The 25,851-nt window shown below is 41.4% G+C and overlaps 1 protein-coding gene and 1 long non-coding RNA gene across 4 annotated transcripts in view; one reads left to right on the top strand and one right to left on the bottom strand.

Annotated features, from left to right (window-relative positions):
* GABRB1 (gamma-aminobutyric acid type A receptor subunit beta1) overlaps nt 1-25,851 on the bottom strand; it is a 136,289-nt gene that overhangs the window by 11,413 nt on the left and 99,025 nt on the right. For all 3 annotated transcript variants that reach the window (XR_003924216.2, XR_003924217.1, XM_030019848.1), the window contains exon 5: nt 20,924-21,006. Coding sequence is in view for 1 of the 3 variants with exons in the window: in XM_030019848.1 (XP_029875708.1) it covers nt 20,924-21,006 (83 nt within the window). In the remaining 2 variants the exon portion in view is untranslated. The remainder of the gene's footprint in view (nt 1-20,923; nt 21,007-25,851) is intronic.
* LOC115343648 lies at nt 2,918-5,400 on the top strand. The gene is made up of 3 exons (XR_003924222.1): nt 2,918-3,019; nt 4,114-4,305; nt 5,220-5,400. It is a non-coding gene; the product is annotated as an uncharacterized LOC115343648 (long non-coding RNA).

The following is a 25,851-nucleotide window of genomic DNA, read 5'->3' as shown; positions in this document are numbered from 1 at the left end:
GCCTCGTCTCTGGAAGGCTGACCACATGCAGAATGGGTCCGTAGTTTCCCTGGTGACAATCAGAGAAGCTCTCACAACTTGCTGCCAGGCTCAAGGGACTGCTTAAAAAGTCTGCAATTATCGAACAACTATCTCTTGATGCAAACACACAGTGACGGGCTGAACAAGGTTAAGTGTTCACATATCTTATTTGTGAGCTGTTCAGTGCCATGGTTTGCTAAGTACCTGAATTGCTCCTGAAACTGTACTAACCTGTGTAATACGGATGGCTGCTGTTTGCTTAAAACTATGCTTCCTGTTACTTACGCTAATTTTTTTGATATGAACCATCCCAGGGCTGTCACACAGGGCTCGCTGCATGGCTGGTATTCCTTCCTTCCAGGTAGAAGCCAAAAGCTTTTCACTGCAAAAGGTCAAGGTAGCTGCTTGGTCGTGGAACTTCAGTAGCTGCTTTAAGGGTGTTGCACACAAACTGCGGGGCCAACATGAGCCACATGTAGGGTGTAATACAAAATGATTGAAGGAGGGAATGAAGACTGCTAAGTCTGTTTAAAGGCTAAGACTAAGATTGTCAGGGAAGCATTAACTTCATTTTCTTGCAAATCTGTATTAGAAAAAGTATCTCTTGAACACTTTCCCTTTTTAAAAAAGATGGAGCAAAACAGAGGAAATGGTAAACTATGATCTCATACTGAAAGGGTATTGATTATGTGTAGACTCGGTACCACACAGATATCCTCTACATGAGGTAACACTCATAGCTATTTCTTTGTCTGTAGAGGCTAGAATAAAAAAGAAAGGCACAGCACTACCTAGATGTTGCACAGGTACTTGCTGCAAAGACACAGGTGGAGGTTTAGATGTGAGAATCCTGGATTCTGCTTCGGGGTTTGGAAGAAAAGGGTGAACCTGATTCTTCTGCTCTGTGCCATCATCACCTGGGGTCCTTTTCACAGCCCTCCCACCAATTTTGCTCCAGTTGTGCCGCTTCCTCATCTGGTGCGTGCTGGGACCCAGGGCAGAGAGGAGCCGTCTCCAGTCCTCAGCAAGTCCTGACTTTATTTGCTGTCTCCTGAGGAAGCCTCTGCCAGCTTCTCTGCAGTTCGTCTGCCTTTTTGACAAAAAAGGGAATAGTTTGGCCACCTTATTGCAAATAAAATTCCCTTGCCCAAAGGTGAATTATCATAGATTTAGTTGTTAAAACCACAGTAGTATGAAATAAACACCTGGGATCTCACAGGGCAGATTTCAAAAAGAAAACAAGGACAACTTCCTATGAAATGATAGCACCGTGTTACTGGTACAGCGTATGGTGATGCTTGACCTTCGCAAAAACAGATTACGGGAGTTTTGTAATGTAGGCAGATGTGCTTTTCACTAGTCTTGGAAAGGTTTCTATGACTTTGGCTACTAAATGAAGAGTAGAACCACAAGGTTATAAAGTTAATGGACCAAAAGCAAGAACCTTGCATGGAAGATTTCAGCTGATTATGTGCCATCACTGCTGGCAGGCCGTGTCTTTAACCTTTTCAAACTTAAAAAAGACTTCCAAATACCACAAAAAATGGATCTAGTGTGAGCTACCACTGTTTCTAATATGCTGATTCATTCCTTCAATTTATTCTGGTTAAAGCTGGGGGAAATTATGAGAACGGGACAGTGACGTTTTTCAGTCAGGAGCATTCACATTTGTTAGCTCTCTTTTTAGAAAAGTAATTGAGCAGGAACACCTTTCTGCAGTTTTGTACGGAGAGAACCTCAGTACAAGCATGATTTCCTTGACAGTCATTGTAGTAACTGTGCTAGACACTAACAAGTTGTAAACTGTCTCCAGGCAGTCCATTCCCTGGCGTGATATGATTTTTGTTGTGTGATGCCCATCGTTGCGTGCTTTGCATGTCATTCTAGGTGCATGAGAGGCATTGCTTTATTGGCTGAGGATGCCTCACGGGTGCAGGGCTTGGAGGCCCTCATGGTCCATAGGCGCTGACGTTGCTTTTTGCTTTCCAAACTAGCAAACTCGAAAGGAAGGCAGCTGGCTGCAGTTTAAAGACTGGAACCCATCCGGGCTCTGAACAGAGTTAGCAGAGGGCAGATGGCTCCTTCTCCTTTTTGAAGTGGATAGTGCCTTCAAGTGAGGAGCCGTAGTGATGTAAATTAAGAAACGTTCAGTGTGGAGCAGCGTTAGTTTCTGGCTAGCAGGCAGTGATAAACCCTCATTTCTGGCAGCATGCACCTTTAACACTTACAACGGAAGAAAAGCTATTTCAATGGTAGAAAAAGCGGGTCTAGTCTGCGCAGTGGCCAGCTCTAACAGGCTGATTTGTTCACTGAATTTATCTGTACTGCCCAGGTATTCCCTCGGCAGCTTTTTTCCGCGTGATCCTTTTCCCTCTGCGTACGTATCCATGTCACCGCTTTAAAGGGATGCCTCTGCTTTTGTGACAGAGAGAGCAATACTTACAACTGGACATGTCTGAACACAAATTTCATAGAAGTCAGATATCGGGAACCTGAAATATTTCAATTGCGTTCATAATAGCTGTCAAGAGTGGCTGCAGCTGTGGAGGTCTAGAATTATATCCCCAGACATGTAGGACGTAGGTGACGTTAAGGGCATTTAACTGATTTAATAACCGGAGTTAACCGAATTCAGTCGGGGCCGTTCCCTAAAAGTCAGAGCCGGCTTCTCCGCGTGGGAGTCGCCTGGGGCCGAGCTCCCGCGTGGCCCCCAGGGCGCCCACCCGGGGGACAGAGGGGAAGGTCTGGGGCTCCCCGGCCCCGCCTGTCCTCCCCGCCCGGCCCGGCGCAGCGCAGCCCCGCGGCCACGGCGGGGCGCCCGCGCTCCGCGGCGGCGGCCGGGCCGGGCCGGGCCGGAGCTCTGCCCGCTGCCCCCGGCCCCCGGCCGCCGCCGGCAGCCCTCCCTCGGGCCTCGGCCCCGGGGCAGCCCGGCTCGCCGGGCCCGAAAGGTGCCATCCCCACGGGGTTAGGCCTGTTGCCGAACTTGGCCAGGACGGCCGTGAGCAGGCGGCGGAGGAGAGGCGGGCTGGCGGGGGGGGGCGGGGGTACGCCCGGCCGCCTGACGTGAGCGGCGGTGTTTGGCGGCGTTGGGATTTAAACACGTTCGCTCGGTATTCCTGGGGCAAACGTGGGCTGATTGCCGGGCTGACATCCCTGGCAGTCTAGCCCGCTTAATCACACAATTCTCCCAGGATTTCTGCGTGTGATTTTGTTGACCTAAATAATAAGTGATTGCTAAGATTTTTTTTTTCTTTTTTTCAGTTAATAAAGGTCCCATGAAAATTACTTGATCTATTTAAGCCTTTGTTTGCTTGCTAGATTCTTTTCCAGCTTCAAAACCATTAATACATGTTCGATTGCCCAGCTCGAGACATTAAACTTCTGCTTCCTAGAAAATAATGTCTAGAAATGATAATATAGCCCTTGATGTGCCAATGCTTCTCCTTTTTCTGGTTTTGGTTTTTTTTTCTTCTAGACCAGCAGCCGAGAGTTTAAGTGAGAACACTTAGGCAGAAGTACCACAGATCTAAAAAGTAACTAGATTCAAGCACGGCAAGAAATAGGTTATGTATAAAGCTTGCTGTTCACAGAAAAAAATACTTTAGAAATGTTGCTGACATAGTGATACAGCCAAGGTTAACAGCGTATTAGATGTTAATGTCACCACGCTGTTTTATTTTCTACTGCAGCACTTACTATCTCAAATACCTCTGGGATAAATAAAGACCTTTATTACATTAACTTAACAAATAAAGTCATGGTTCTACTATTACTACCAATTCCACAGAGATGTCCAAACAGAGCCCCATTTTTCTTCTGATTCTCCAGGGTAGGCAGCTCCAAAACACCCAGCAACAGGGTCTCTGCCTTAGGAATCTGAGTCTAACCAGGTCATTTCAAAAGAGTATTTCCACTCTGTGTGCCCCAAGTCATCTGGCCTTGTGTAAAGACATGAAGTTGGAACGCAGCCCTCTTCCATCACTACTGGATCGTCTGTTTCCTAACAACGTAGTTTTCGTTGCTTAATGTATTCTTAGAATATAATTTTTCTTGTTTCACACAGTTATTATTCTTATGACTGTATTCAAACAGGAAGATAAAGCATTTCTTCCGCACACCACCGAGGTGGTCCATACAGTGGTAAATTTATTGTACTATTTCAACTTAAACCCAACATGCGAATGGAGCACCGCAGATCTGAAGATGTGTTTTGGAAAGCAATGTCACTAGTTAACATTAAGGTGGTAGAATTGCTTGAAAAGGCTCCCTGCCACCTGTGTTCAGGTGGGTGTTTGTATCTATAAGTGACTCTTTTTTTCATTAAGAAATACTTTCAATAGGCAGATGGCAGATTGTAACTGGGGATATGAATCAGGATTTAGCCTAAGCAATACTGACCCAAACGAAAACTTGGTTAGACTGCTGGAGTACTACAAATTGTCAGTTATTTAAGAAGGTTTCTCAAATAAAAATAAATTTAACATATGGGGCAATCTGTTCCATCCCAGTTGGAGACAGCAGTTCCTACCCATTAGAAGCATAAAGTCACTCTTGCAACATCCTAATCTAGTTCAGAGAGTGAATTGCAACATTGCCTTACTGTGCAAACACCTTTAATATTGGTTCGTTGTTATTGGTTGTTGTAATTTTTTGCCCCTCTAACTTTTTAAATCTCATTTGCCAGTGAGACTTCAATACCAGGTTGAAGGTCCTTTGGGAGAGGAATTATTTGGTTTTGCTTAATATCTCTTTAATGGCTAACACAGCAGGACTTCTCAGTATCACTGTAATCTCAATAGATGGAAATGTTGAAGGTTTCTGGATAAGTAGTCAGACTTGTACTGAAAATGTCTTACCGGTTTATTTGTCTTCTTCTACTGGATTATGTCAGTGATGTCAAATGACCTACTGAACCTAAAAGAAATCTAATGCAGTGCACAATCAGAAAGATACAGTAATATATTTTATCTAGTATGGCTTTCATGTACCTCTTATAAGGCATACTGGTATTTTTTTTTTTCCTGTTCACTAATAAGAGTTTCATTCTCATTAGCTAGAAAAAAACAAACCAAGGAATTATTAGGAAAGGAAAGGAGAGCAAATGCAAAAATCTTTGTTTGCATTTTCCTATGCTTTCTAATTAATTTTATGCTATTTCTTGACTATTTCATGCAGATTTATTTCTTTCCCCAAAATAGCTGTACTAAGTTGGCTATGAAGAAGGGGCACGGAGACAATTAAGGATAGACTTGCTTCCATTGAAGGAAGGACTGACTGAGTCATGATTCTTCTGCCTGGAGGTAAGATGGATGAGGGATTGTTATGGCAAAAGTCTGTAGGATCCTAAGTGAGCATGGTGAGCTTGAGCAGGGCATGATTATTCACAATCCCTCACACTTCCAGACCAAGACAGCAACAAATCGTCTGTCTAGTGGCTAGTTTAAAAGAAATAAAGGGAAATACAATGTACAGATAAACTGAAGAACTCATTGCATAAGGTGACATGAGTGTCAGAAGTTTATGCTTGTTCAGAAGCTATCATATATATACACAGAATAAAAATCTATCCAGGTTATTAAACACAATGATCCTATTTCTGACTGGAGGTAGCAAAGTGCAGAACACTTACTGGAGGAGTTTACTGGGGAAGTATCAGCATGTGTATCCTGTGCTCTGTTCTAGCTTCATAGATATGTGCTGCTGGCCACTGTCAGATGATGGGTGAGATAGACATTTGATCTGAGATAGTACAGCAGTTAAGGGTCTGACATGTTCCACTGCAGCCTGATTTGCCTGTCCGTCTCATGTCTTTCAACTTTACAACTCATTTTTACTTCATCACTGGAGTGATGATTTTTAGCCTGGTGCTGAGAGCCTCTGACTCTACACATCTTTGTGTAATTCATGTAAATTAAACTGTGATTAGAAAGCCTTGTCCATGCCCACGCATTTTGTGTAGTAATAAGCAACCTGCCCATAGTAACTCAGTGGCCAAAATGTCACTGAAAACTCAGGTGTCTTCTTATATGCAAATGTTTAGAGAACAGTGCCAGTGATTTAACTTTGGACTTGAGACATTTTGATGACCTGTTGTCTCAAAATTAGCAGCAGTGACATTGTAAATTTTTTTACAAAGCAAGTGTGCAGTATGTGCTCCTGACTGGTGTCTTCTTGTGCAGACTAGATACTTGTGTAATTGTACATGTAACATGTACAGATGCACAACTGCTATTAACAGATCAGCCCTGATAAGTACAGCCATTATACAGCAGTTTCTACAGACCTTTAGCTAGTTTCTCATCTTATAATCTAGTTTGAGTGACTCTGAATCATGAAGTTTTAAAATGGTACTTTAGTTACTTTGGTAGTTACAACCGCTGAGGATCTGTTTGTTCAACTGCTTCTCACTTCTTTGCCTGAATCCTCTTCTCCTGTGGGGTTGAAACAAGCAAAGTTCTGAAGTCACACCGTTGTGTTCTTCTCTAAAGGCTAGTCAACAGCGATCAGGGCAGAGGCTATGCATAGGGAGATTAACCCCAATAGTTTCCTTGCCTTGCCTCCAGGTTCACGTGCTGCTGGTTCCAGACTGTCCTTGAGAGTTTGGAGCTGGGATGAGAGGGGTTGTTTCTTTCCAGTTGCAAGTGTCAGAAATCCCAGGCTTCTCTTGCTTTCATTCTGAGACACCTTTTTCCTGAATCTGTTTTGAGCTTTCTCCTTCTCCCTTTTTTCTTCTCCTTTTGAATGGACACTTATACTAGACACCAGCTGTATCTCAATCTGCAGAAAGTTGATCCAAAGCTCTTGGCCTCTTCTGGTGAGGTTTGATTGATTGCTTTTTTTCCTCCCTTTCTTTTTATCTTCTATGCTTCTATCCCGGTTTGATGAGGAGAGAAAAAAAATCCATTTTCAGGAACAGCAAAATGCAGACTACAAATTGTTTCTACTCCAACCCTGGCAGCACAGGCTGGGAGTGCCTGACTCGGGATGAGAGACCTCAGCGTGTCGAGAGAGACCTGACCTCTCTGGGAAGCCCAGTGTTGTAGTCTCTCAGCTCTTCTGCTACCACAAAGGACTTCTACACCTTCACACAAAGCAGACTAAGGTAACTTGCTTGCAGTGCTGTCAGGAGCACATTTCATGTAGAGTTTGTAACTCTGATGCGAATCACTCTTTTCACCTCTCTGTTTCCTCCTCTGTCTTTCTCATCTGGAGCTGCTGTGCAATAGACAGCTATCCCAGTCTGAGCCATAATCCTGGAAGTTTTTTCTGAGTTGAGTTGCTTTACAAAGTTAAAAAGAGAACGACACTATTTATAAACACATTATGTAAACATTAGCAACAGAGGTCCAGCTGCTTAGCATTCAATTAATTCAGTTCAGTCAATATTGCATGGTACATAGTTTTGTCTGCTCGTATTGTAAACACTTCTTGCCCTTGAGCACTTATTTCATTTGACTAATTAAGATCTACTTCTAAGTGCTCTCATTTTGTTGCCAGGCAGACTCCCCCAATTTTAGATACAGCTGTTGTACTCGGTGAAAAAGACATTTGAAATCCAGGTCCATCTGGTTTGTGCTCCAGCCTGTCAGGCCAAAACCTGCTTTGTCTAAGGCAGTAGGGTCTCTGTTTTCAACAGGACTCAGGCTGCAGATGAATCAGGACATGTTGTGGTTCGTTCTTATGCCAGCACGGCTTATGCAAGTACACCTTATATTTCTATGCAATATTGTGTTCCCCTGCCTGAGATGGTGAAAACCCTTTTAAAATTTTAATTACTTAATTCAGATGTGTAAATTTTTCAGAGAGGTAAATACGGAGGCAAGTACGAGGCCACTGTACTTGGGCCTTTTAGATAAACAATGAGAATGAAGTTTTCGTGGTGGTCTCACTCACTGTTCTGACTATGTAAGTAGCTGAATTTTCAATTCATGAACAATTGTAGAAAGATTTAAAGTTATACTGAGCTACATGAAAATTTTGTTCAGACAAAATTAAGAATAATTGAGTAAAAAAAGTACTTTTCTAAACGAAATTGATTTCAAATGACTTTTGAAAATGAAATACTGACTCTTTTTAGAAAATATATTTTACAATGCACATGTATTGTGCCTGTATTACACTTTTTCTGTATGCGTATTTTGCCAAAATAGTTACACCTTACTGAATTGATATACTTCACATGGGAAAAAGCCTTGCCTGAAAAATACCATGTTGTTCTTCATGACATTGTTATAAGACCATGAAAGGAAATGTAGATTTGAGTGTTGTTTTGAAACTTTGTCACTGATCCGCTTTACTTCTGTAACCATAGGTAAATACTATTTTGGTACTGCCAAGAACTAGGAGCAAGAAAGTCCTACAAAGAACCAAAACTTGGGGAAAAGCACATCCAGATCTGTACTTGGTAACAGATGTACAGCTGTAACGGGGAGAAAAAAAAAAGGAGCTTCAGACTGAATCCTGGTCTTGGTTCTGTAGAATTGACTCCCATTGCTTATGAAGCTGGGATGGCATTGCCTTCTCCTGAGAAGATTTACCTCTGCTAAGGCACTGAGATAAGCCAGCATCATTTTAAACACCGTGACACATACTGCAGTTCACAGCTGGGCTAAGCAGTGCAAGCTACCAGCATTTTTTGGGCTGCCTGTGTTGCTGAGACTGAATTTGTGCTAACAATGATTAGGAACAAAATAGCAAAGCTACAGCAGAAAATAGCAAAATTCTGTTACTACTAAGAAAATATACACCACTTTTCATCCATAGACTTTAATACTATACAAAATCAATCCATCTCCATTTTATAGGGAGACCTGAAGTGTGTAAAGGGGAAGTATAGGAGGAATAATACAGCATACTTTACCAACATGTTGTGTTATTAATTTCACCTTCGCAAATCAATGATAAGTCAAAGACAGACAAAGAGAAATGTTAGGCCTTACTAGTCTGGTACGACTGTACAGCCTGGCCTGAAAATCAGAATTAGCAAGTTGCGTGTTCCCTTGGGCAATGAACAGGCTGGGTTAAGGAGCAGGGTACAGTCCTCCAGCAAGGAGATGAATGGCTTCTTGGACACCAAGGTGTCCGTGATACTGCTATGGTTGCCATTTTTCCTTAAGCACTAAGGAATGAGTGGGGGATTTCTGTGGCTAAAAGCATAGGCTAAAGTCAAGGAACAGGTTTTTTAGGTGGTTGAGGTACAAAGACTGCTTAGCATCTGCAGTTTTCTGTGGAGGCAGACATGCGGCACACGCTCATTAGTGGACTAATACAAGGTGTTAATGGAGGGGCAGGTGCTCCATAGAGAGAGAAGGTCCAAGGTCTTACAATCAAAGGATGCTGAATAATTTTCCATGTGCCTAATCTTATTGATACAAATTCCTGCCCACAGTAAGCGTGTGAAATATTTGAATTACGGGTTCTGTTGCTTTGACCCTAAACGTGAATTCAGATAAGGCAGTCATGCTCTGTGTGGTTTGGATTAGAAATGGTAATATGTTAAATAACCGTGTGTTTTCTCTGGAAGAACTCTCCATAGGTAATTTAGTGTTCATAGGCACTTACAGAATATAAATGAATGAGAACAGAGATAGATTGCTGAGGAGATTAGCCATATATTCTGAGTTAAAAGTAAGTCACTGAGGGTATTAGCCAAAATTGCACCTCACCAGCAGGAACAGATATATTGGATAGCAATCTAGCAACCTTTAGGTCTTGCTTCATTAGCTCAGACCTGTACTTAGAGTTACTGTGCAGCTTTTCCATTTTCCCTGGCCATCAGCACTATGGCTATGCAGCCCTGATCCTGGCGTCCAGTGTCTCGTGTGAAATGAATCATTGTCTAATTCAGTTTCCATCTACATGCTGATGGGCAGCTGTCCCTTGTACAAACCAGGCTTGCACTCCGATGGTAACAGGTATTTGAAAGACCGAGGGAGACAATCATGCACCTCTCTGCACAGATGGTTCCTGCATGGCCAGCGACATTTGGGCTGGCAGTCTGGGAAACTTGGTGCTGCTATTTCCATGGAAGCCTGATGAATTGAGGGCTGCCAATCACCAGAAAAGATAAACTCAGTGGAAGATCATATCAGTATGAATGAACTCTTCAAACACAACTGAAATGCTCAATGTTTTCTTGAAGTTTCCCACACACTGTGGTTTGCTCATAACGAACAGTGTTTCTTTGTACAGTCTACTCTTGCACTTCATGTTTGTTGCTTTCAGTTTATGAGGAAGATGAATAAATAAATAAAGCTGTTAGAAGTGGTAGCAGAAAGCTAATGGAGGAAGCATTAAGAATTTTATCTGAAGGACTCAATTCTGTTCCCAGTTCTGCAGAGTAGATTCTGAGGGCTGGACGACTCATATGTGAGTATACTGGCCACTTAATAAAACTACTTCATGTTAATGTTGTTCCAGGTCAGGTAAGCAGCCTTTCCATGTTGAGACTTGAGGCATTGTGTTTTGTTTATTTGTATTATTGCGGTGTCAAGGAGCCATAGGTATAGATCAAGACACGGAGTGGATAGGCACGGAACAGATAATTTCTCAAGATTTATAATAGCTGTCAACTTGGATGCATTTGGGGCAAGGCTTCATTCTCACAAGTTGAAGTGAATCCACGAGTACCAGAATCTTCCAATTTGTTCTGGGTTTTGTTTGTTTTATACAGCAATTCACATCTTGGCAGAAGACAAGTAAATACATAAACTGTACTTATGGCTGTAACATCCTAGGACAACTGCATCATCTCAAAGCACAATATGGCAGCTCTTCCAAAAATGTGATATGACCAGGTGCAGAGATTATTTTTCCTGCTGCTCTGACTGCAGAAATACAGACTCATTTAAGAGCACAGCTGTTTCCAAAGAAATCAGCCCCTCCTCTAAATGAACCCTTATCTTTGAAAAGCAAGCCCAGCTTTTCCTTTTGCTGTTCTCCTAGCCCGGGGGCTGTCAGAGGCTGAAGACTGGGACCTGGTGAGGCTGTGCTGGGAAGTGACTCAGCCCCAGCTTTCCTGTCCCCTGCGGTCACCAGGGGACAGCCTGGGCCCTGTGTTGGTACCTCTGAGGCTACTGAGATGGCACTAAAATGAGAAGAGCAGTTGTCCAGAATAACTCTGCGTTCCTCTGTGTGCAACAGAAAAGTACTTAAGATATACCAGATAGGTGACTTGGCTAATTTCATGTGCTCATGCACTGAAATCATTGATTGTCAAGTATTTGCTATTAAAATCTATGCATCCATGTAGAGACAAGCTATCCACCTTTTTGAAAATAAAAGGGAAATTCATATAGACTATACTATCAGCATCTGAGTAACTTCTAAATTTGTGTGCAGTGTAAAAATACATTGTGAAAATAAAATAACTGGTTTATAGTCCTCTGGGGAAAGAAATCTTTCCAAAGTGTGGAAATAGAGCAGTTGCTGTGGCTTAACATTAGTGTACTGTGAAGAATGAATTATTTTAGCTTAGCGACTGACTTAAAAGATGAGCCGTAAGGAATGACTTAAACTGAACCAAAAATACATGTTAAATTTTGATCTGAAAAAAATGAAACATACAGTCCTATTTGGCTAATTTCTCAGTTTCAGTATCAACAAGCTATTTGTGAATCTGCCTCTCAGAGTATGTGAAAAACAACTCGCTCAGCTCCACAGCTATGTGCTAGTCTTTCTGTCCTCATGATGTTTAAATCTGCTGCTGTGGATGCTCATGGCGTAACTTTAAAACCACTCCTGTTTTGCTGCCAGCATGTTCTCTGCAGCTCAGAAGGATGGCATTTCAGCTATGTCAGAAGTTAATGTGGATCTACAGATTGCTGTGTGCATGCAGAGTCTCCATGGGCGATGCTTCTGAGAGTAAATTTGCAGTGATACAAGCTCAGTGTGTGTATTCTGCATAGGGTGTATGGAGTGACCTAGGGTGTATTATCTGAATGTCTTTAGAAATGATTAAAGTGTGTTTCGAATTGCAAAATATGTTGCCCAGAGAGCCGTCGCTTTGCTGTCCCAATAGGCAGTATATGGGATCACACCAGCAGCCTGCGTGTGTTGATCTCCGTTCCTGCTCTTGCTGGGATGTTTCCTATGGTACTGTCTTTCTTGTTTTATGAGTGTGCTGTGATAAAATGTGCTTTTCTGTTTTTATGGTGTTACCTATTCTTTTGCTAGAGTTTGTGGAAGCTAGTTGCTTGAATGTGGCATTTGATCCATGGCAGAGCCCTTGTGAAATAAGGCATTTTGTGCATGTCATAGAGCAGGCAGCAATGGGAGTACAGAAGAAGGCATGGATGGAGACCCACCTGTGAATTGTGAATGCTGTGAATTGGATGAAATGCTAAGAACCTTGTATCACTGATAGCTGGCAGACCAAGTCAAGATGGGCAGGCAGGAACTCTTCTGCATTTTGCATTCAGATAGTAAATCTCAGAAAGATCCCACTGTTTGAGCAACCTGAATTTTGGAATAGATACCTCGCTCGCTCTCTTCATAGTCCACCAAGTTTGAAAGAAATTTAAGGCTGAGTATGTATTTTAGAGCAATTAAAGGAATTGGCCAGAAGCAGAGGAGAGGTCTTATTCCCAGCGCTGTACTGCAATAACCAAAGACAAGTAAAACTGGAGAAAATGAGGGTTTTCTTCCCCACGGTTTGCAGGGTCTGTGGGAAGCATCACATGCAGGGACATGGGTTTATGGCTGACACGTCTCATGGGGGAGCGGGGGGAGTCTGACAGGCGGGTGAGTGAGAGAAGTTCTTTGTTTACAGATGTGGCAGAACCTAAGCAAATGTGAGGGATGGGAGCTGCCCTCATTAGAAACATCAGAAAGATGGAATCTCTTAAAAAAGGCATAGATTTGAGTGTCCTTCCAGCCTTTTTTTTAACTGGGAAGGGGCCTTGCAACTGGTTTTTAGAATGCTCTGAGCAATGAGCTCCTTTGGGAGGGGAGAAATTATGCCTTCTGTGGAAGCAATTTGATGTGCTTGGTGAGAAGAAGCAGGATGAGACCAGATGCCCTTTTAGTGGCTTTGGGTACTTTAGGGAAAAGACATGAGTGGATCCAGCTCAAAGCTCCTGCTGCCTTAGGTACCAGCACAGTCATATTCATTAGTGAATTTTTATTGCCAGGCATGAATAAATTACTAGATATCTGGTGCCTGCAGACAGGCAAAGGAAAAGCTGTCTGGGAAAGCTTGGATTTAAGACAGGTTTTTCATCTCTAATAAAAATAGCCCTTTTTGTTTGAGGTGTAGGTTCTTACATCCTTGGTAGTTCAAATGCAATCATACCCTGGATCAATGCAATCTTGTCTCAAGCAGGGAGCTGTGATAAATCTGTTCAAATCTCATTCTGTCAGACCACTCTGTGCCAACAGAGGTGATAATGAATACTTAGGTATGAACACAGTTGTTGTTTTTTCTAGCATCAAACTACGTAGAGGTTCAAGTGGAGTATTTTATTGATTCACTGCAATATCACTTCAAGTTGGTTGTGCCTTCATCAAATCATTATATATATTTAGTGTTAGGTCTATTTCTGTATGAAGCAGGGACAGCTATAAAAACAATGGAGTCAAGGCATAATTGCCATTTTCTATACTGTAGCTGATTAAATAAATCTTCCTCTTTTCCCCAACTCGCTCTGTTCAGGTTTCTGTGGGCTTGTTCTGTTCACCCACACAAGTGAAGTGGTTTCTAAGAGTGCTGCTGAGAAGGCTAATGCATGGTTCAGTGTTGCAGTGTCGATCCCTGAATCACGCTGCAGCATTACAGTTGTCATAGAGACACAGATTTTTGAGACCAAAGGGACAGTTCTGATAATCTGCTCAGACCTGTTGTAAAACACAGAGTAGCTTGCCAATAAGTAAATAACTTGCCAAATTGGAACGTAGCCTGGCCCTCCCTCTCCTGTGACAGTGAAACACATTTCACTTAAGTTTGGGGGATGCTGGAAGAGAAACCCCAAATGGGGATTTAATTTATTGTCAGAGCGGTGCTGACAGCGCATCATTTTTTTCTGCTGAGTGAAAGCCAGGTGCAAGCTTAGTCCACAAGGTCACGCCATGATTGTGATACTGGTGACTTCAAAGTGACAAAGAGTATTAGAGTAATAACAGTATCCTGTCTTATTTTCTAGGTAGTGCGGTGAGGTCAGCACTTATATTTGTAATGAAGGATGCTAGAGTGGGGCAGCTGCGTGCAGTTAGAAGTCTCTGACAGACAAGCGCTGGGTGATTTAGCTGTGGCAGTTTGATGCTACTGTCCCTGGTTGTTTGCCTCCTCCTTCTGTCTGCATCTTTATCAGCAGAGATGCGTGTCTGCATCTCACCCGTGCCCATCCAGAGCCTGCTGCAGCTGCTGCCAGGGACAGTGGGCTTGTGCCAAGGCACTGGGTTGTGAACTGCCATAGCAGTTGTAGCCCTTGCCAGAGGCTACCTGGCACAGCAGAACTAACAGCTGGGGGATTTAACATCTTAAACTGCCAAGCTGACATCCATCAGAGCTCACGTGAGAGTGCCAAGCAGTCTGGGTAACCTCCAGCCAAGTATTAAGTCTCCTCTGTCCCAGTATATGCTAATCTGTGAGAAATGGATTGTTACAGATCCCAGCTCCGCTGATGAAGCGGTTCCAGTTATAAAATCCCTTGATTTTATACACAGAATTTTCCAGTGGCCATCACGGTATTAGACACTGAAACAGGTGTAAAGCCTCTGATATGGCCTCCCCATCTGCCGCTGCAGAATTTGGAATAAGGTGAACTGCTTGAGCAAAGCTGTGAAAATGTGTGTGAAGGAACATGTGCAACCGAAGTGCTCTCCTCCTCCTAAATGTATACATTTCTCTGGTTGTCAGCTGTGCATACATAGTTCTGCAGTCCTGTAAGATAGCTTTGGAAAAGCTGGAAATGTAATTTTTTAATGAAAAAAATCTGCTGGCTCAATATAAGCATGTATTATCCCTGCATTGGCTGCTCTGCTGGAGAGTTTTGATAATAGGGCAGCGTTTGATTCTTTGTGCTCTTTTCCCATTCCTGTATAGCACAGTTGTTTTGCTGCTATTTGCAGTGCCTTAAATTACTGCTAAGTATTATTAAGGAACAATTCTTAGCACTTCAGATTTTCAGGGGTTGTCTTTGACTAATTTCCACAGCATTCCTGTGAGGTGTAATGACTCACTGCCTTTCTGTTCACAAATAGTGTGATGTTCAACTATTCTTTGAGTAGCCTAAGAGCAATTCATCTGTGGGACTGCCTGGTTGCTCTGGAGCGTGCTCCTTCTGCAGTAGGAGTAAGTCTCCCTTAAAAACACAGGGGAACTCAAGACAGGGCCAGGTTGTGGGTGCTACAGTATTGGTGTGCTCTGGCACTGCTACAGAGCTGCGCAGCTGTTGTGGATGCACTGGGGAGCGCTGAGCTTTTGGAGGGGAAAATGTGTCTCCAGCTTGCTTGGTTTAGAGGTGGGGAAGCACCCCGGGACAGGGAGAGGACTCGCTCAGATGCCACCTTCCTGCCACCCTTTAGGGACGAAGGAGATCCTGCAGCTCTCATGTTGAGGGGGAGCCCGGGAGGGAGAGAGGGCAGTGTTTGCAGCAGCTTTCTGAGCTCACACCCATGCACGGTCCAGCCACAGGCTGACCCTGGGTGAATAAGCGAGGCTGAATTGAGGAAGCAGACAGGGCTTCAAACGCAAGGAGACAGGATGGTGCCACATGTAACACTTGTGAATCTGAGCGTAAAATCTGTTAACTGACATGCTTTCCAAAGGATGCTATTCAGGGAACCACTCGGCAGCCCTATTGTCCTTGTACATGGGATTAGAAGAACATAAAGCTCGTAAAGTTCAGGTTTTTTAAGGGAGTTTAGCAATGGTGGGAAGAACACATGATCCATCTTGGCCATGGTCTAGTGTCTCAGCACTGGTTTAACTGTTAGGATTTTGAGGCTTTTGCTTGCTGTTTCTATTGCACAGTCATACTGCTTGTGATTGCACCTGCAGGTATGCACCTCCATGCGAGCCATGCATTTACATCTGCAGAAGAGTGGAGATCAGTTTAATAACTACTCAAATTTAAATGCAGGATAGATATTTTACATGCCCAAACAGACCTTTGACTTGGTTTAATATTCACCCCTTGTCTTTTTGCTTAAATTCCAAATTGTCATGTGCATTTTCTACAGGCATTGAACACTCCTCATAAACATGTGTCTTCATTCTGGTTAATTTACAGTGTTTCTGCTAATCAGATCTAATTTAAAGGGTGGGGCTGAGGAAAGGGCTGTCCACTTGGAACAAACATTTGAAACAACCAATAAAAAAGCAGAGAGAAGATTCTCGATGTGAGTTGCATTGGTTTAATTGACAAAAATGGAGCCATGCCAGTTTTCACCAGCTGAAGATCAGACATGTTACTTCTATGTGAGATTATGTGCTGCTGAGAGCTACTAGATTTAGGGCTATTAGTATTGTATAGATTTACACATCCATACAGGTCTTTTTGCTGTCTCTGTATCCAGTTCCATTTATCGTTTTCTTTCTGCATGCATCAACCTTGCATGATTACTGGCAGCACCAAGGATAAAAATGCTGTTAAGAAACAAAGTTAGGATTAAAAGAAGGTCAATGTTACTGTTACTACGTTCCTGCTGAAGCCAAGATGACTGTAAGTAGCAGCAGAAGAAAGTCAGTGGCAATGGCAACTTAGAGCACATCTCCTCAAAGTAGTGATTATCGTTCGGTGATGGTTTCCACAAAACAGTACTGCTCTCAAAGCTGGTGCCATGTGGGTTAAACCATATAACTGTACACAGTATAAAAATGAACAAAACCACTTTCCAGTGCTTTGAAAATGGTCTGGTAGTGCACATAGTGTCCAGTATCTGTCTAGCAGTGAGAGATGCTGCTTGCTGTTAGACAGGCAGTGCCAGGACGGCTTAGTGATTGCAGCACCACCTTCCCTGGCCGTTTTATTTAAGGAACAGTTCTGCCTTGGGGTTTATTTAATTCCTGTCTTTCCCAAAATTGAGGTGGATAAGCCTTTCTTTTAAAGGGATATTTTTTAAACCAAGAAAATGTTAACAATTTGATTTTCATCCTAGCTGTGTGAAGATTTGTATACTGGCACAATAGAAAGCTGAATAGCTGAAGTGAGATGCAGGAGCTGGAAGGAGAGATTGAGGGTGAGAATCTCACAAACTGTTTCTGTCACAGAAGAAAACGTCACATGCCTAACGCATGTGGCATGAACAGAGAGGTAGTGGTCACGGTTATCACCTCTTTATTCACCCTCTCCACTCTGGCCCCTGGTAGCTTTCATGGGGATTAATGGGTACTACTAAGTGCAGAGTATGCAGGACAACTGGTTTATTTGTATTCAAATGCCTAAGAAAGAAGTAGGCAGCCTGCTCTTCAGAGCTCTGTTCTTCTTCCAGGTATGATCAATAATTTTCAAGAGTTTTAGAGATGCAGAGGAGAAAAGCTGTGATGCATAGAAGGTATATTTTAGGTGGAGAATTGTCAAAGATGCCAGTGCTCCTGACACATTTACTACCTGTGGGCTTTCGGTAGCAGGTAAGCATGCTTGTTCTTTTGGAAAATCATTCAGTTGTTTGTAGAACTGATCTAAATACTCATAAGAAGTAATGCACTCTGCCAATTTTGACCTGTTGGCAAATTGTGAATAAAGATTCTGTTGATTTCTTTGGATCGGCTCAACAAGTATTAACATATCAACATATATATCTTTGGAGACATGAATTATTTATAGCAAGTGTTCAAAAGGTCTGAAAAGCAATTTTCTTTTGGGCATGTGTGCCTGGCCACATGGGTGACATGGTATTCTCTCATCCCTGATTGTGTTAGCATTTTAATTGCTTATTCCATCTAATGCTAATTTTGATTCTTGATGAGGTCTCAGTGGTAGTACTAAGTCCATTCTCACTGAGCATTCATCCCTACAAAGCTTCATTTATGTGAAAGCTTGTGAATAAAGAGGTATGAGCCAGCCAAGTGTCAGTCTGGTTTCGTTATTTGGGCTTCTAGCTGATAAAAGCTCGGGTACTTTGATCAGCTTGAGTCATGACTGGGCTGGAGACTTCAAATCAACTATCTCCCAGCAAATAAATTCAGGTACAAATTCAGTACGAAGGCAACTTCAGTATGAACACAACTTCAGTATGAATTCGCCCATTTTGATTGCTCTGGTACTATATATATATCTCCATTTCCTCTCCTGATCAGGTAGAAAAGTTACTGAAGAGATGTGTTACGCACTTTATTTTGAAAATCAAGATATGATTTGTTCTCCAAATGCATCCATTGCATGCCTTAATAAGTTTAAGCTGGAGATGAGCCAAGCAGCAGCAAGCAACATCAAGAAAACTGTTTTGTGCCAAAAAAGGCAGGGAACTGCAAAGCCCAAAGGTGGGTATGCAGCTTAATGAGCGGCTCTGTAGGTCCTGTAAAGTGGTGGATTATGAGACTCGGACAGAATTTTGCACTAGCATAAAGTAACTGGGGAGATCAGTAGAGTGATGGGCAGCACTGGAAAGGGAAGTTACAATTGCCTACCACCTCTGCTTCTCGGGAATGAGAGGAAAATGGCTGTATATGTCTTTATACACAGGGCTGTGGTGTTGCGGTGCTTCAGTCAATTCAGAGCAATGTAGATATGGACAGGCTAACCAAAAGAAGATGTATAGGGAAAGTTAATGCATGTTGGTCTAACACAATTATTCATTACATGCACATTGACTTGGCCCAGCTTGCCACGCTACTGTGTCTGTTGAGGGGGTTTAGTATAGAGTATAACCAGTATGTCCTTCCAGAGATTTCCTTGTACGTGTTGAACGGTGAACAGAGAATAAGCTATTGTGGTGACTCGGGACTGTAGCTATTGAGGTGCTTCACAGGGAACCTTGAAAACACTGTCTCCCTGCTTCTGAGATGTCTGCCTGCAGTGCCAAAGTGCTAGGATCTTAAAAATAAAACCCACTATTTTTGCATCTCTAAAGAAATAAATTAGCAGGTTCTGTTCAGACAATACTCTCTAGTAAAAACAATTTTCATTAAGCCTACTGTGAATGTTTACTTGATTGAAATAATTTGCTGGTGGAATAAAAGGTTTGTTGTTCTCAATCTGGCAGAGAATTTCTAAAATCACTATAAAATGACATTCCAGGAAAAGGAGCAAAAGCAAATAAATCTTGGGGAAATATTTCAAGTTTCTTACCAAACAATTTAAAATCTAAACGAAAAGCTGCACCTCCACTGACTTATATTAAGGCTGATACTGATTATGCACTTACAGAGAAACAAAATACTTCATTATGGAGAGTAATTTTGAAGGTATGTGCCCTTTTTGATGCTTTAAATAAAGCATCTTTCTGGTGCCATCAAGTAGAAATTATAAACAAGTATAAACATTGGGCTGAGAGCCCATCTTGTCTCTCATCAATGCTCCAGACTGACTGTATGCCTTTTTCAGTGCCTGACAATCACCACCTCACAGATATGTTGAGATATATTACATTTATGTATACACATCTAATGAAAACCTCTGCAGTTCAGAATAAATTGAAATCTTTCCCAGCAACATTTTCTAAGGCTCAAAGTGATTTTGTTTTCTTTGGTTTAGACTTACTTATTCTATATTTGTGTTACAATACTATTAAACATTTCATATGTGAATATTCCATTGTTTCGACATTGAGAAAATGTTTTTATTTGTCAAATCTAAGCAACTGACGACTAATGGAATCCTTTTGAAAATTGATGCTCTGAGGTTTTGGGGAATTTAATATCTTTTCAGTCCACAGCAAAATCTTATATCATGTGTTTCTGCAGAATGAAAACTGTACTTACTGGATTTCTGAGAACTTCTAGTTCCTTGAATGGGATGTGCTACAAGCAATGAAAACATTGCTTTTGTTGATGACATAGGTATTAGGAAATTATTTTGGTTAATCTTTGATCAGCTTGTTTCTCTGTTCATTTAACACTTCAAACTATGCATCAAAGCTGAAGTTCATATGTTAAAAATGTTTTTTCTCCTCAGTAAACTGAACCAAAATACTGTATTTGGGGAAATCTGTTAATCCTTTCTAGAATGTCATACTTTAGAGAGAAGTATTATTACAAAAAAAGATCGCTTAACTCTAACAGTGCAACAGTTGTAATGTGAAAAATGGAAATTCTTAGAAAACTGCTGCAATATTTTGCCTTGGACTCTATGCAGTCTTAACCAGTTTGTTTAGACAGATGGCTCTGTGGTCAGTGGCAGCAGCTGGTTTGACCGATGACAGAATAAAAATTCTTTTCAAAAACCTTGATAGGCATTTCTCTAAAGGCTAGCATCATAAAACATATAAAGACTATGTTAATGACAAAAATTTGCAAGTGCATGCCTGGATCCTGTGCTCATGGAAGACAATGGCAAAGCTCTCATTAACCTTGGTGCTGAAGGATCAAGTTGTTTCATTTTATAACCTCCAAGTGTTTTGGTAAGACCAATTGATCAATCCTGCCACCACCATGTGGGGCAGACGTTAATCTTGATGTTAGAGATGAATGCACTGAGGTGAAGTAATTAATTCAGCTTCTGCAGTGATTAGGCACTGAAGATGGACAGTGCTCAGTTGCTGTCCTCTAATGTAATCACCAAGAAATACTCTTCACCCTTCCTCGACAAGAGATTTTGAAAGACATCTTACAAGCTTGGATCAATCAATATTGTGAATTAGACATATTTTGGCTTATGTATTACAGAAATACATTGGGTATGTTCAGTGTGCAAGCTCACTGGACACACAGTATTTGAACAACTTGCTCCTGTTTTACCTAACCTGTGAAGGTCTTTCAAAGCACAGCTGTCATTTGGCCAACCCTCTCCCTCCAGTAACTTACAACTTTCAATTTCTAGTGTGCAATTTTGTTCATCCAGAGGATATCTGCGTAGATCCATCATGCAAGCAGCTGTTGTTGTGATCCTGTAAGGGGAGGGTGAAAAAAAAAAGAGATTTGAAACCACATTTTACTTGTTTGAGAAGGCAAAATTTTCTATAGTGGCTTTTCTGTTTGTTTAAATACAGAATGGTTATGCACATGAGTTTCTGGCATACAGGTTTTACATAGCTTGTAAAGCATGATTAAATAATTTATACAGCACAATATACTGGTTACAGTATCAAGCATCAGAGCATATGCTGAATATCATAGAGCAGGATTTTGACTGAAAACTTGATGTGCAAAAGTGTACAGTGTTTTGAAGAACATTTAGTGAGATTTCTACTTGGACATCTTATTTTTAATGTCCTTAATTCAGACATCTTCAAATTGTTTTGCAAATTGTTTTATTTATAACTTGTACTGCTGATAGCTTTCTTTTTTCATTTTGTTGTCAAATGTACCGCTATTTTAATTTTGTTTGATACATATGTGCATTTTCATCCATGCTGTGGAGATACTGATAACATCTGATTCATTATTTTTATGGTTTCATAATCAGTTTATCATTAACTATGATAATTGAACATCACCTCTTAAAAATGTCATGATGCAATCAAACACTTGTGAAATATAATACTGTATGGTGGTTACTTAATGAACATTGAGAGTAGCTACGATGTAGGCTGGATCCTTGCTCCTTCTAGAGGGCATGTGAGTTGATGTTCCGTCCATGAAGGTATTCTCCATAGCCTAAGACTTTTTGCAAGGCAGCTCCCCTCCTTTTGTTAGCCCATAAATCACAGACCATCTAAGCAAATGCTTGCTGATAAGCTGGTGACACTTGGGGGCAAGGTTAAGTGGCTGTGTGAGGATAGGGGTCAAATTATAGCTTCTTTTAAAGATCCCTTTAAGACAGACACTCACAGTGGTGCTTTCAAACTCACAAAAGTGAGTTATCACCTGCATTTGCCTTTTTTTGTGATAGATGGGTTCTTAAATGCTTATAAAACTTCTGAAGTTGTGAATGGGCAAACTTGGCTTGTAATTTTATTGGTCTCTCTCTCTCCAGCAATTCCTACCTGAGAAAGGCAGATAACCTCTTTTCTTGATTTGGATTTGATCCCGTTGTTCCAGTTCCATGTTAATTAATGCCACAGGAATACATCTGGAGATTTTACTTTTGATGTGCTGAAAGTCAAGCATACTTACATGCTGTATTGGGGTGATAATTCTTGCTGTCACAGAACTGACAGAATTAAAAGAAAAAAAATGCCCCACGCTTCATTACTGTGACATGCTTCAAATTATCCTAAGTCTACAAAATCCATCTGTCTACCTGTGTATAAGGACCGTCTAGCAAGTGGTGTTATGAGAAACAGTCCATGAAACTACTCTATAATACTGTGTAAAGTACCATGGAAATGGTATATTTATGCTTTTCTTCAGGCTGATTTTTGTCCCATTGAATTGAATTGCATGTATCTTAACAGGTTTTGCATTTGTCATGGAAAAGGTCGAGGGCTTCAGCAGAGGCAGGACCTCATTTAGTTTAGCCATGTACCAAATATACCTCCCTGAGGGGCATTGAGAAGACATGCAGTAATCATTTGTCAGATGCCTACTTAATAATGCTTAAGATCATACATAACAATATACTAACATTAGTCACAGTTAAATGCTTTTTAATGAAGGTTTCATAGGGTAACATTTTGTTCCCAATTAATAAATCAGCCTTTGTGGTAATTGAGTTCACCTATATCAACCAGATTTATTTAAGTGGGTACAGAAGTAGAAGCTGACATAGTGTTTCCTAGACCACAGAGTTACAGTGGCCAGCTATTTCCTAATAGCCAGTGTATTTGTACTGCTGACTTCTGCAGTTTTGCATATCCTACACAAGCTACATCAGCGATAGCAATGTGTTACTCTTTATAACATCAATGCAAATTAATTGTGCAGTAGTAAATAATGCAATTGTTGTATACCTGAGGTTTAAATATTCCACATAATTTTTTTTCCCCTGACATTGTAACTCTGACAACTGTATTGTCTTCTCACTGTTTGTGCAGTTTTTGGCACACTGGTTGGTTTGGTGGGTCTGACCGCTACTATAATCCAATAACAAAAATGAATGTACGTGTTACTAAGACACTGCATTGCTAATTGCAGGTAGGGTCTGGAAGTAAATACCTGGATTATGCAGAAGAAAGATAATAATTGGTTTCTGGCAGCAGCAAGCGATCCAAATCTGCCTAGCCTGTCTATTGGTAATTTCTCATCCTTCATCCTTATTAAATCACTCTTTGTCTCTATGCTACAAGGAAAGGTGAAACAGAAGCACTTAATCTATGTTCTCTGCTTCCCTCAGCTCTGTTTTCATTTCCCGTAGGGCCTGTAAGGCAGTCTCCATACTTTGGGGTCAGTCTCCATACTTGGGGGAAAGTCAAAGGTGATGGTGGGGAGCAGGTCTCCCCCTCGTGACTCTTTCAACCCCTTAGCAGCAGTGCTGAATGCTGCTGCGGCTCTCTGGTGCAATAGGAAGCAGTTGCTTCCAGGGAAGAGGGGAGTGACAGGTTTTTTTGCTGAAGTTTGCAGAGACGAGAGCTGCACAACAAGAGACAGGAAGGACAACTGGAGACTATTGTCGAGCAGGTAGTGGAGGGGGGCTGTCAAGAAGCTTGAACCTTGTGGCTTCCAGCAGCAGGAGAAAGGATCCCGCTTCGCCTGTAGACCCGCAGCTTTGGAAGTGGTACAGTGCCCTGGGCAGGGGGGATGACGAGCAGTATCTGCCCAAGGATGTGTCAGAGCCTGCTCCCCCAGCCTGAACTGCATGCCCGTGCCCGTGTGAATGGGAAAAGGCAGGCAGTAGCTACTGACGGCTCCTCCCTGAAGCCTCCAACCTGCCAGCACAATGTGATGCCCCCTAAAGCTGGAGGTGCTTAAACTCTCTTGGGAATCTTAGGCTTCCTTGAAAATAGCTACTTGTAATTGCAGTAGGAGTGCTTCAGGGTCCAGCAACATTCGTTACCTGTAGTTCATAAATCTGCCTTTCAAGCATTTCTTTCTCCCTCACGATAGATCTCAGCTGTGTAAAATTCTTAATGGCATTATGCTCTGGATAACCACAAAACTTGTTTAAGGAGAAAAATTAAACCCAGATGCAATCATAGTAATTGCTGTCTCGATTAAAAAAAAAAAATCTTTTATTATAAATAGAGTAAAATCGCAAACTTGTTACTGGATGCACTCTCTCAGTGGAGAGAGTAACTGATGGCTTGCACATGCACCAGAAGCTTAAAAATGAAGACATTCAAATGCAGAATACAAGGGTGTGATGGTAGGAAGGGGAATGCAATAGTCTGAAGATAGGGCAAAGCTAGAATACATCTGTGTTCAAGAGGATTAGTCCTGAAAAATCCCTGGGCACAAGCAGTTTGTGGCAATGGTGGAATATCATGAGGCTCTGCAAAAGTTTAAGTGGAGGACTAATCCTACACTTGAAGCAGAGCTATTTATATGTCAGAGTAGGATATGTTTCTTCCAGGCTTTCCATTCTTAAAACATGTTTTAAGTTCTGGTGTTGGGGCTAACTTATTTTGTTTGTACAGTGTCTTTTACCCTACTACCCTTGCATTCTTTAGATTCTTTTGAATACAAATTATAAAAATGGGATTATGCAAAGAAGACAAGCAGTTAGGTGGAGATATAGCATTATGCTACTTTATTTCATTTATGTCAATACTCAGACATTCTGGGTTGGAGTGAAGTCTGAATTGCTAACAGGCAAGATAAATAACATTTGCAAAAAAGCAAAATGATTTTTTTTTTTTTTTTAATTGTGGCTTGGGGTGCAAATTATTTGATCCACTGCTTAGCTTTTATTTTGATATCTGACTCTCTGAATACCACATCCTTACTGTAGAATCAAGTTATTTTTGGCAAAAAATAAAATTATATGAAAACATTGATGTCCTGTATTTGCAAAACTGACTTCATTAAGTAATACTGTCAGAGGTTTCCCTGCAGGCCAGCAGGTCTTGTAGAAACAAATGGTAAAGCTTAAAATTTTGGGTTAAGTCATCAGTGAGCAGTTAAAGTAAGTTTCAGAATGAGTGTGGGAAGTGGAGTTATGGTTCAGTACTTAGAGCATTTAATCAAAATGCTGTCAAAAAGCTGTTCCTCAATTCTTGAAGAAGAAATAGAAGTGATATTTAAGACAGCAATGACAACTAAATGTGGAGATGATCAGAGCTAAACAATGCAAATTCTGTCATGAAATGTTTCCTCTGTTTGGAGGACAGGTATCAAATTTTAATATGTTTGTTCTTTTTCTCTCAGTCAACAGAGCATAAATTATAAATGTATATGAAGGTACGAACCGGGATGGACTCGTTTTTCCTTTTCCTTAAAAGCAAAATAAAATCTTCAAATCAAATAAAGAATAACCATGCTTCTCTTAGCCACTGCAGAGCTTGGGCTCTAGTACACACTGGAAGTGGACTTTTATATCCCAGGTAAAACATTGCTTTTATTAAATCAGTGTTAATTTAACTTCAGTGGTATCAGGGAACTTAATACCATAGCAACTGTTTGACATCAGAACCCAGTCCCATATCCCTGGTGTAATTGGCCTAATTTTTCTGGAACTTGGAAGAATCTTGATGTTTAAGATTTAATGGGATGTCTTGTAAGAAGAGTTATTGAAGGAATAGAGGAAGGCAGAAAAAATGTATATTTAATCTGGAATTTTTTTTCTTTGTCCATACCATTTACAAGGTTTAGAGTTGTCATGCCTGCTGACACTAGATTTCTAAGCAAAGCCTGTGTGCTTGACCCTGGTAGAAAATGTCAGCTCTGAACCTGCAAACATGCCCAACTTCTAGTGC

Source organism: Aquila chrysaetos, chromosome 1 (assembly GCF_900496995.4).
Source record: "Aquila chrysaetos chrysaetos chromosome 1, bAquChr1.4, whole genome shotgun sequence".
In the NCBI taxonomy this organism is placed as follows: Eukaryota; Metazoa; Chordata; class Aves; order Accipitriformes; family Accipitridae; genus Aquila; species Aquila chrysaetos.
Note: the sequence above shows the minus strand (reverse complement) of the source record. Positions and strands in the feature narration are given on the sequence as shown.